At 26.0% G+C, this 12,826-nt stretch overlaps 2 protein-coding genes across 4 annotated transcripts in view; one reads left to right on the plus strand and one right to left on the minus strand.

Moving 5' to 3' along the window:
* Positions 1-12,826, minus strand: part of LOC142324503 (uncharacterized) — a 985,220-nt gene that overhangs the window by 130,285 nt on the left and 842,109 nt on the right. The gene's annotated exons all lie outside the window — the stretch shown is intronic.
* LOC142324631 (low density lipoprotein receptor adapter protein 1-like) overlaps positions 1,082-12,826 on the plus strand; it is a 68,275-nt gene continuing 56,530 nt past the window's right edge. Inside the window, exons 1-4 of the mRNA XM_075365479.1 lie at positions 1,082-1,118; positions 6,325-6,515; positions 10,474-10,586; positions 11,822-11,933. Coding sequence (XP_075221594.1) covers positions 1,082-1,118; positions 6,325-6,515; positions 10,474-10,586; positions 11,822-11,933 — 453 coding nt within the window. The remainder of the gene's footprint in view (positions 1,119-6,324; positions 6,516-10,473; positions 10,587-11,821; positions 11,934-12,826) is intronic.

Consider the following 12,826-nt stretch of genomic DNA (forward strand, 5'->3'; position numbering starts at 1 on the left):
CTCAGTTGAATGCTTTATAAATAACATTATTTGCTATGAATAATAACCAAACAGAATATTAAAACCAGTTATATTACTGAGATTTATTTTAATGTACACTATTCAGGCTACCATATTTGTCGTTAAAAAGCTGCACATATCTGAATACTTCTGAAATATCACATGAATCATTAAAAACGTCATGCCAAGTTATATATCTATACATTCTAATTAAGAACACCCTAAATCATATTTTGTAAATAAGAGAGCAACTGTATGAACAAAACCAATTTTAACTCCTCCAAGAAATTAACTATATTATATATTTGTAACCATCTTAACCTTCATTTCTTGATATTAAGAAAGTAATGGGTCATAACACATAAAAAGTATATTATTTTATAAAAGTATAATCACATATATCCCCAATATACAGTATTTATTTTTGATTAAAATAATAATTATAATTAAATATTATTATATATATAAATCATATATTCATATAAATCATAATCATACATATATAACAAACATATCATATTTTTTACATGATAAAATGTAAAAAGTATAAAAAAGTTTACGTTAATAGATTACTCTTATAAGAATATTACAGTTAAAAATAATAAATATTTAATTATGAATTAAAAATAATAAATAGCATATTTAATGTATGGAAATCAGGTATATTATAACTAATAATAAAAAATGGTTTTGTTATATAACATTATCAAACTAACATGGTAAGTAGACAGATAGATGTTATATTACATTCTTCATCCTTACCCTTTACCCAATTCTTATTGAGCTGTAGACAGACCTCTATTTAACTCTCTCTATTATTTCTCCTTGGAAGTTCTCATTTTCTCATGTACAAGTCTTCCTTCACACAATCTATCCATATTTTACTTAGTCTCCCTCTAGATTTTCTTCCAGTTACATTTAAACTAAGATTTATTTTTCTATTCTTCCATTTTATAAGTGCAGAAACCATTCTGATTTTTCCTGTTTAATTTCTCCTTTAGTGCATACATCCTACCATTTCTCTTAGTACAGCATCCAAGACGTCTTGTAATCATCCAATACTCTGAACAGTAAGTTAGAAATGGATTTACTAACTGGAGAATATTGTCTCTTTACAGGTCAGTAACATTTTCTTGCCCCCTTATTAAATAAAAATGTTCACACAATCATTCCTACAATTGCAGCTTTGTAATTAATTTTCCTACTCCGCTCTCAATCCTCGGGTAAGTTTTTTTACTTAAATAACAATGTCAGCTGTTTCTCCTTATATTTGAAGATTGGCTCTTCCATTTTGATTATTCCTTGTCACTACCAACATTTTGCTTTTCTAAATTCTTATTTACTTCTGACATTTTTCCACCTATGCATTAAGGTGATTGTTGACTACATCCTCCTCTTCTCTCATAATAACAATATAATAAGTAAACCCCTATAATATAAAGTAATGTGCTGGGGAATTACCGTTTCTTGACAATAACAATTTAGAAATTTCAAATAGGTTAATGAATAAAAAGACTAAAAAAAATAAAAATATATATATATATCTTTAAAAAAAATTCTATAATTGTGTAGTCTGTGATTGTAAAATACTATTACTTTTCTGTTTATCACTATTTTCATTTTTAGTAGACTGAATGACTGTTTTTTTGCAAACATGGAAATGTTCAACAGAACTCACTTCAGCAAAACTATATTACCTTTTTTATTTAAATTTTCTAGTGGAATCATTGTTTGGTATATTTAAAAATCAGGTGAGGAATTTTTAAAAAATCTATATAAATCAAAAATATCAAACGAGTTTTCTCATATGATATTATTCAAATGAGTGTTTCTCAGTTTCTTCTGTTTTTTAGTTAGATGAATTCATTTTACGTTATTGTAATTAAACATTCCTTATTTTATTTCATTAGAAACTGCATGTATTTTTGTAAGATGAAAATCAGAAACATGGAAAGACATAAGAATAAAAAAATAATTATTTTATTACTTTAATAGACCTAAACATATTAAAAGGTAATTAAAAGATACTGAGTTGAAAATACTGCATTATTATTTTTTTTCTTTTGCATCTTGGAAATTTCAATAAACATTAAAATTAAAAATCATAAATACAGACTAAACATTACATAAAGTAAAAGTTTACACATTGTGTTTTTTTATTGAATTTACTTCCTGTAGAATTTTACTAATTTGTCTAAACTTCTAAAAAAAATTAAGTTAAAAAATATTTCTTTCTTTTTAAATCTTATTTCTGAGTAGATGTAGAAGCTACCTGAAAAAAGGTCTTCTATCATTTGAGAAGAAGTATCTCTTTCACAAGAAGATACCCTAAGTTATACATAGGATGAAGTGGTTGGCCCATTAGAACTTGTTAAAAGAGCATTGGGTCTGGAGGATTATATTGTAAATTTTATTATATCATACTAGAAATACTTAATACGAGTCTTCAACAAAGGGCTTTGATTCAACTCAAGATTTAAAAATGATTTTTCTACTGTTATTCTAAACTATCTAATTCTCAAAAATGTGTTTGAATTAAAAAAAAGGAAACAAAAAAATATGTTTGTACATGAGAGTGGGTAGAAAGTATTTTGAGATAAAACTTTAAATAAAATGATTTTTATTAAAAATCATAAAATATAATCAATATACAGTTAAATTGCAAGTTTTTATTGCGAATAAAAAATTTATTGTCACTATGGTCAATCATATAATCAAAATACTGCAAAGCACTGAGAGAAAACAGATTATGTGTGCATTACAACATTTTATAGGAGTTAATAAATTAATTAAATACATCATTTTTTTATAAAAATTCATTTAATTCTTAACTTTAATCAGCCTCTTATTTTAAAATTGTACTATGCCTTGCCAATAACATAAATTCAGAGAATGCGATGAAAATGCATCATTGCATTAGTAACGAGAAGGAGCATGCAAAACAGCAAAAAAACTGTTGTAGTAAATAAATATTATTGACTTCAGAACATAAAAATGCATTATGTAGATCATATTAATAGGATAAATTATAAATATAAAAACAGATTAAAAGATAAAAAACAGATGTTATCAAAGTGCGTATTAATTATTTAAATACAAACAAATGTTAAGTTAAATACATTAAATATAAAAAATTACTAAAAAATAATTCACAATTCAGAAGCCACTATTGAAAATTATTTTGAACACATATTTATGTAAACATTGGGAGGATGCAGATGGAGTATTTTCTTTTTTTTGTTTTTGATTAATATTTTTTAAAAATTCATCAACAGAGCATTTTTTCTATGAAATAAAATCTTATAATTGTATTTTTTTTAAAAATTGGATAGAAGATTTTTCAAATGGTTTGGCAATTTGTTAAAAATGGCAATGGAAGCATAATAAGGCACTAATATTTCAGAATGACTCAGAAAATATTAGAAGAATTCATAAAATATTAGGTTTCATAATGTATGTGTATATAAAATTTCAGTTCAACTGAATTTTAGAAACAAATTAAATTTATGGTACTAATTTAAGTTTATTTAATGATGATTTTAATAATAATATAATAATTATGATAACAACAATAAGGTTCCCAGTCTGTTGGTAATCCAATCAAGACTAAAATTATATTACAAGTCATAAACTCTAAATTAAGTTTCTGTTGATTGAACAAACTAAACTAACTGAATTTCTAGTTACAAGTAATCAACAATAATAGAAAGTTATATATATTAACACTATAGTAATCAAGTATTCTTATACTTGTTAAAAATGGTAGAAATAAATTATTTTATTTTTAAAAATTGGGATAAACAGTCTAAGAACATTAAATTAGCACTGAAATATTAATTAAATAAGTTTATTCTTAAATAATACATAATATGGTCACTTGTTTAGTTTTAATTTTAAAATGTAGTACATTACAACTAATTAATGCCTTTGAAAGAATAAATTAACTTTTAGTGATGTTTACTGGGCTCTGTCATAATGGTACAGACTGCCTGTAGATTAATCCCCAATACTGATCTTTTTTAACCAGAGTTTTTCAATTCTATTCAAGAAATATATTTAATTAATGTTGAGTGTTTGTGCAAATAAATTAATAATTAACACAACTCTCTCATCTGCAGCTAACTAATAAAGCTAAAATATTTATAAAAAATGATTGAAAATATTTATTTTTCATACATCTATTTCAGAAAAAATAAAATTCAAGTAACAAATAGCATGCTACATAAGTGATAAAAAAATACATTATAGTATTGCCCATGATGGTCAGCAATTGTATTAATTTAAAATTTTAATTTTTGTAACAACAAAGGATTTGATTTATCATTGTAAAAATTAAATTTTAAATTAAAATCATACCCCACTTTCCTATTCGAAAATGATAGTCGAAAATCTAACCGGCTGTCTTTTACAACTTTTCCTCTATACATTAAGCTTATTTTCTGTGTTAGATTTGTGAGCAATGTGAAAGCATAATTAATAAATATAGTAACAATGAAAAACTATAAAAACATAATAATAGTTATGTTTGGTGCAGCATGTCATTGCTGAATATCAATGATATATTTTTTTTGTACAAATGAATTGCTTTGATTGTCAAGGCAAGCAGGTATCTTACTAAAACCCAAGAATTAAAAAACAAAGACTGAAGAAAAAAGAAAACACAAATCCACTAAAAGTAATACTTCATAGACACTCAAAGTAGAGGGTACCGCCAGCCTCCGTGGCACGAGTGGTAGCATCTTGGCCTTTCACCCAGATGTCCTGGGTTTGAATCCTGGTCAGGCATGGCATTTTCGCACACGCTACCAAAAATTCATCTCATCCTCTGAAGCAATACTTAACTGTGGATCTGGAGGTTAAAAAAAAGTAGAGGGTACCAGTCTTGCACAAAATTCCTTCAAAAACTAGGATATCTTTACTCAAAATGGGAGCAGAAAATTATTAATTAAAAAAATAGTGAATTAGAAGATTTTAAATATTGAACCAGCCTTAATATAATGCTTTTCCATCAGCTACAGAAGAACCTCTCATCATACCTTCTCCTAAAGGAAAACCCTTGCTGTCCCCATTATTTTAGGTCATCTCAAATTACCCAACAAGTTAGATTCTCATTGGAAGGTAATGTAAATGTGGTGACAATAAATCATGAAATCTGATTAAAAATATCTGAACAGGTATATTTTGTAAATTCAAGATAATGTAAAGGATATGCTGAAATCAGTGAGAAAATTTGAAAATTAGTGAAAAATTTGGATAATAATATATTGTAGAGAAATAAAAGAAAAGTTACATAAATATACTAACACAAGTTCTAAAACACTTGAATAATCAATAACAGTTTTTTAGAATGTAATTGTGAACATAGCTCGATAATATGAGTTCATCACTTTGACTATTTTAGGTAGTGCTTTCAGCACCATCCCGGTGAAAGACTGGAAACTGAAAAAACTGCTGGTGGATTGTTAACATCTCAGAATTTGATGACTGCTACAACCGATATTATTACTACACTAATGATTTGCTAATTAAACATAACAAATAAAATTTTTATTCAAAATTAATTCCTCTCTGGAAATGGACCTTGATCAAGTCTTAAACATTGGATAAATATATATGCATTGATGAAATTGATCCTAAAAAAAGTAACTGACAGGAATATATTCACCAACTCTATTATAAACTTTTCTCCACCTAAAGGTTATGTGTGATTGGGCTTATTGTTTTCCTGTTATTTCTGCTCCTGGTAGCTCTAATATAACTTATGCCATTTTGTCATTAGTTTTAGAGATGAGGTATCAAAAAAATATCATGGCTCAATTGAACATTCAATGATCTGGTAAAGAGGTTGGCTGGCCTACTGATTTATGGGAACTGATTACCATTTCTAGGGTTCTATAATAATACCCAAAGTTATCATAAATGTGTTGGAAAGAACCTTTTTAGAATAAATGACAACTTTTCCTATTGCACCGCATATTGCCTTACATTGTAAAGTTCTGAATTAGAATAAAATCCTTCTTTAATAATAAACAAATTGGTAAATCATTTTACCTCAATGCCATGGATATGTAGACTCAAAATATATTTTTTTTAAATGTTCAATTTGTGAGACTTGATAGAATAATTCAAATTGTTATATTTCCAGAGTTGTAATGCAATTTAATTAATCTATGTACTTTTAAATTCAAATTTTTATGATTTTATTAAAATATTATAACAAGAATATCTTATATATTTATGGCTGACTACTTATATATATTTGGCTTTTAGCTATTAAATCTATAGTTACCATTTACTGATATTATGTTTAACAATTTCCTTTAGAATTGAGCGATGAGTACTTAGGAAGCAGTCAAGAACCATTAGCTGGTCCCACAGATAATTCACCAACAGATGGCATTCCTTCTCCGATAGAGGGTGCTACATTTCAATCAAAGTACTTAGGTAATTTAGTTGTTCCATCTGCTACAAGTGAAAAGGATACAGCAGCAGCTGTTAAAGCTATTGTTACATTGGTCAGTAGAATTTTGCTACATGTATTTGTTCTGTTACTATTTATCTCAAAATACTGTATATTATTACCGTAAATGACAATAATCATGGTGCAATCTGTCATAATAATTTGGTGAGTAATTTTATGTAATATAACATATATGTATAATTATAACTTGTTAACTATTGTCACCTACTAACATATTAAAATAGCAAGCTTAACTGATATAATAAACCTTCTTGAATCCGTTGATTCATCAGTTTTAAATACTTTAATGCATTACATTGTAATATGTAAACTGCATTGTGTAATGGAAAATGATGAGTTTTATATAAAGGTTATTATTTCAGTGTGTCCATGGGTAGTTTTTTATTTATTATTATTAATATCAGTATATTAGACATCTTCAATAAACTGTAGGAGTGTATATATATATATATATATATATATATATATATATATATGTGTGTGTGTGTGTGTGTGTGTGTGTGTGTGTGTGTGTGTGTGTGTGTGTGTGTGTGCATGTGTGTGTGTGTGACTGAAATTAATCTTTTTAAAATTCATATTATTCCTCTTACTGTTAAATTATATTTAAATTCTATTAAAATAAAATAAACCACCTAGTACAAAATATTGAGATAAGACCTATCTTACTTTAATTTTTTACCATTAACGTACTTTCATGGGATCCCACAACCTGTCATGACTGAAATAGTACTGTATATATTATCATAAAAAAAGTTCATACTTAATTATTTTAAATATATATTCATTTAAGATTACTAAAATAAAATTACAAATATTATATTATGTAAGATTTTAATTCCAGAAATCAAACTTTTTAAAATTATACCACTTGCAGTAATTACGAGTAACTGCTGTAAAAGAAGTAAATAATTTTTAAGATTTAAAAATTAATTACTTGATTTTGTCAATGGAAAAAAATATGATTATACACTTTTTTTGTTTTAGAAAGAATTTTGATAACCTTCATTCTATTTTCCTGTAATTTCTTGCCAATTTAATTATATCAATACAAGGACTAATAAAACATCAAGTTAAAAAATTTATTCTATTGAAATATAAATAAGATTATTTCTCCATGCTTTTTTTATAATTTAAAACTGTAGTTAGGGAAATCTAACAAACACTCCACATTCTACCATAAGAAAACATTGAGTTAATTCAGTTTCACTATTAAGAACTGAAAACTTTTAATTGAAAAATATTTACTTTGTAACATTGTACTATCTAGGGGATTTATTATCATAGAAATATATTATACTGTTATTTAAAAAAAAAGAAAAGAAATTTTTTAATTAATTTTACATTGTATGAAAGTACAATGTTTGTTTTCTAATAATAGAATTAATGAAAGCATAAACACTCATTTCATTTGTTATGAATACACTAAATAAATTCACCAGATTTTAACTGAAATTAAAATTTCAATTAAGTTCTTACATAGTTTAAATCAATCTCCAAAAAGAGTTTTTCTTACTGAAGTTAGTTACAAGTCAGTTAAAATTTTACCATCTTAAATTGATTCAACAATAAAAAATAGAATAATGTTTGTTCATATTTGAGAAAGTGGTTTACCATTTAAAATTAATTTAAAAAGTTGAAGGTAATACAGGTGTTGAGAAAGTTTAATATGAGCTGTTATTGGCTAAGCATACTGGGAGGTATCTACTAATATTCAAGTAAAATAATGATTTATTTACCTATGTGCTAGTGGCTGTGATATTGAAGCAATGTATCAGCTACAGTAATCTTAGTAGTATCTACAGTCAACCTACATCCTACTAAGATTACTTATCAGAGTTAGTGGCATATGTTGAACCCTAACAGTTGAAAAAACATGATTTCCTTCCCATAAAACATTTAGAAAAAATTAATTTTTATTAAATATTTTCAATCATGGATCACATTTTTCAAGTCAACTTTTGGAAACAATTTTCAAGCAGTACAATATAATTGGCAGTATCTTTATAAACTTCTTGCATTTCTGTTTTTAATGAAACATGACAAATCAACTATTTTTAAAATAACATTAACTTTTTTATATCTAAAAATTAATGAAATCTGAATAGAAAAAAAAAAGACGATATAATCACTGTATATTATTTTTTACATTAAATAAAAAATAAATATATTTGCTGTAACACATTGTCATAAATATTGAATAGAAAACAATTAATCTTGTGAACTGAATTTAGCAAATCAACCTCTATAATATAATTAAACATAATTATAATATTAAAAAAATTAGATTCCATTTTGTACTATATTTTAAACTACAAAATCGACTGTCAATTATAATTGATAGAGGAAGATTTATCCGTGTAAAAAATAATTTTATTTTGTTACTAATGTTGTAGGCCATTTCTGGGGATACTTGACATCATCACTGATTGATGACTATGAAAGTGATAGTTCCAGCATCTTCCATGTTTTTTTTATTTTATTTTGCATCTTTTTATAATCTTAATATTTTTCAACAACATTGTACATAAGTAAAAAGTAAAGTTAATTATTATACATTTTCACATAAGCAGTTTTACAGAAAATTTATTTCCCTACACTATAGGTGGACTTCAATATTTGATCAGTTCCATTTTTATTTTTCAAACTTAAGGGCTAGATGTGTGGCTGCCCATTTTAAAACAGAAAATCATTACACATTCAATATTCTACCTTACAGCAAGGACACTTTTTACAAGATTTTTAATAAATATGGAAAATGTGTTTGCCTGCAAATGCTCACAAATTCACAAACAGACAAAATGTCAAAAGCTCGAGTTAAAACAGCAGTTACATGGCTTAGCCAGTTAATTAATTCTGTTGTTTTAAGTGGGAACAAAGATCAATATGGTAAATGGATTAAACTTTCATATCAATTTGTTACAGTTTAATAACTTCAGATTACCTGTAAAGTTATTAACCGGTTAACAACTTCAGTTTTAATGGTTGTACAAAGTATAGAATTTTAATAATTGCTCTAGATATTACTAAAACATTAAAGCCAAAGTTATTGATTTTCAATAACATTGATTGGTTTGGTCATTCGTCATTAATAAATGCTAGATTTCCTTATTTCAAATTTCAGTTTTCAAGATACTACTTCCTGCAATTTTTAAGCCATTATGGAATATACAAGTTGTAATAGGATGTTGTTAATCAATCAGTCATACACAAGGCTGCTATTACATGTTCTCAATTCTGTTTATTCAGCTAAATTGTAGAAGTATTTTATATTTTTGTCTATTAATAATAAAAAAATGGGATACTGATGTTATTATCACTGGCCGCCAATAAAGCCAACACAATCAAACTGCTCTCAGAGTTGTTTCTTCACTAATAAGGAGGAATAGAAAATTAAATATGACAAACCTTCAGCCTTTTGTCCTTATTTTACATCTTAAATTTGCAGAATGTTTTTTTAGGTGTTGTAGAACTATTAGGTTATAAGAGGATATTATAATTAGAAATGTTATTTTGATTCTTGAGAATTATTATTAACTGCAGGAGATGGAAAAATAAGTCTGGTATATTATATTTAAATATGTTAATTAAAAAAATCTCCATTTTAGAGAAATTCTATTCTGAAATTTACTTGATAATTTTTTAAGGATATTATTTGTTTAATAATAATAATAATATATATAATTTTATAATAATAAGTAAAATAAAATAATTGTAAATGTTCCGTATAACATCAGTCAAACTGATAAAAATTGCAGTGAACAATGTTTTTTTTTAAATTTTTTTCCAAACCAGGAATTGAAATAAGATCAATTGAAAGAAATGAATCAAACCACCTATTTATTATGACTCAGTGATCTAGCATATATATAAAAATATATAAAAATGGAAGCAAAAAACCTGTTTTTAAAATAGGTGTCATTTCTTATAATAAAGGATTTTATTTAATTTTATTTACAGAATTAAAATAATGTTCTTTTTTCATGTTAAAACAGAGCAAATTACATCATAAGCATTCACAGCATGTCACAGTGTATGTAAATCTTGGTGGTATTTTGGTAAATGATGCTACTACGTCAATCACAGTACTTGATGTTTCACTTTATAGGTTAGTAAAAATTAAGTTTACCATTAACTTATTTAAAAACCAAATATTATTTACAAGAATTAAATTAATGTTATTGATTTCTCCTAGCCTTTCCCAGGAGCACTTCAATTAACTAATTAATGGTTGGACAGTTTGTAATGATTGTGGCTTTATTTTAGGACCCCAGTCATAAATGTGTGACATGAGATTTTTACGTTAAAATAAAAAAAAAACAATAAATAAATTGATCCAAATAAAAATTATTCACTCATTTATCAGGGTTATTGCAAATCAATTTTGATCTATCAGTTGTGGCACTTTGTTTCACCACAACTGCTAATTCTAGTAATTATCTTAAAAAAACTTTCTCTTGAAGTAGAACTTTGTCACCACCACAGTAATGGCTATTTTAACATTTTAATATACATTAATAATTTCAAAAAAATGAAACATTACTATAATGAAAATGTATACATTTGTAGAACTATTAAAATGGAGACTATCAAATGAACTTTACTAATCTTTAGATCTTCTTCGAAGAAAGAAATATGATTCAAATTGCTTGAAGAAAATAAAATACAAGTAAGTATTTTTATAAATTTTGAATGATGAATTGTATGAGAGAACTGTATAATAAATTTTGAACTGTATGAGATTGAAGAAAATCATGTTTCTATATACAGTGACATCATGCCTAATTGATTAAATTCTAAATGAAACTACTCTAGAATACAGTAAGCAGACAACATTATTAAATTGAAATGGTTGATTATGCCATTGAGAATCATAGAAACAGTTTCTACAATAACTTCTTGATAGCTCCCTGAACAATGGCAAACTACACTGGTCTATTCTATTCCTGCTGTGTATGTTAATCATTTCCTCAATCTTTCTCTTTTCACATTCCTTCAACCTTTCTACCATGGTTACCAAAAAAGTTGCTGATTTGGTTCCATCAGTCTTGTCAAGCTTGCATTTTTTTATAATCAGCAAGACAACTGATCTTGCTTGTGCTCAGTGAGTGATGGGGACTCTGACTGCAAGATTGTTTGGTGACTTGGTTTTTTGCCCAGAGGTTATACATAAATTCAAATAGGTGGCTGAGTTGCCCTGTTGATGGTTTTACTAATAAGTTAAAGATTAGTTTTCCAGATTGTATATCATTCATAAAGAATAATTTATAATTTATTTGTTTATATGTGTATGTAAGATATTTGATATTTTTTACTAAAATTTAATTTTTTTAAATTTTATAGGATATCATACTGTTCAGCAGATGCAGCATTTGGCTGTGTTTTTGCATTTATTGCTACAGATAATGATGACTTGTTGCATTGCCATGCATTTCATTGTCCAAAACGAAAAGTGGTATGATAATAAAATTTTCACATTAAGTGTTATATTTATTTTAAGTAAAATTATGTAACTATTTATCAAGGTAATTTAATGCTTCATATTTAGAATTAAAAAAATGCACAGTTTTTAAAACTCATTAGAACGTTAAGGTAAATGAAAGGGTAAGGTTAAGTATAACATTTTAATTTAAAAATTATAATACCGCTTATGATAAAATATTTCTAAATTTATATGGGGCGATAAAATCCTTAACAGTATATGATGTCTTAAATATATGCATGTGACAATATTAAGTATACTATAGCATAAAGTATTATGATCTCTGCATATATTTTTGTTAATATAGTGCATTATTAAAAAATTATGAGCTGTTGAATTACATACAACAAAACATTTTTGTGAATAAGCTGCAGTGAAATTCATTTGCAAATTATTAAAACACATAAACTAAACATTATACTGAACGATTTCTTAGAAAGACTGGAGTTAAACATAATTTTTCATGAGGAATAATTTTCTTGAATGCCAATATTAACTTACCCTTTTCCCTTTTCCTTTGAATACCACCAATGGTATTCAAGAATGTTTATGGAGCATATAGTATGGTTAAAAATTTTTTTATCTCCTCTATTTTCATTATTTGGATGATTAAAGAAAAAATATCAGCCAAGACCAATAAACATGTTTTTCTTGGGTTAATGTCCCTTACAGCACCAGGAAATCAATTTTTCTGTAGATGAAAAGATTTTAAAAAGCTGTTTGAAAGTGGTTAAAGAGAAATGATAAGAACACATTTCTGCTGCATAAGAAATACTAAAAATTTCTACTTAATGAAACTAAAGTGTAGCTGAAATTTAGCAATAATTGTGGATTTATGATGCGAAATTCACTTTTTAAGTAAGAAT

The sequence above is a fragment of the Lycorma delicatula genome, chromosome 5, assembly GCF_047948215.1.
Source record: "Lycorma delicatula isolate Av1 chromosome 5, ASM4794821v1, whole genome shotgun sequence".
Lineage (NCBI taxonomy): Eukaryota > Metazoa > Arthropoda > Insecta > Hemiptera > Fulgoridae > Lycorma > Lycorma delicatula.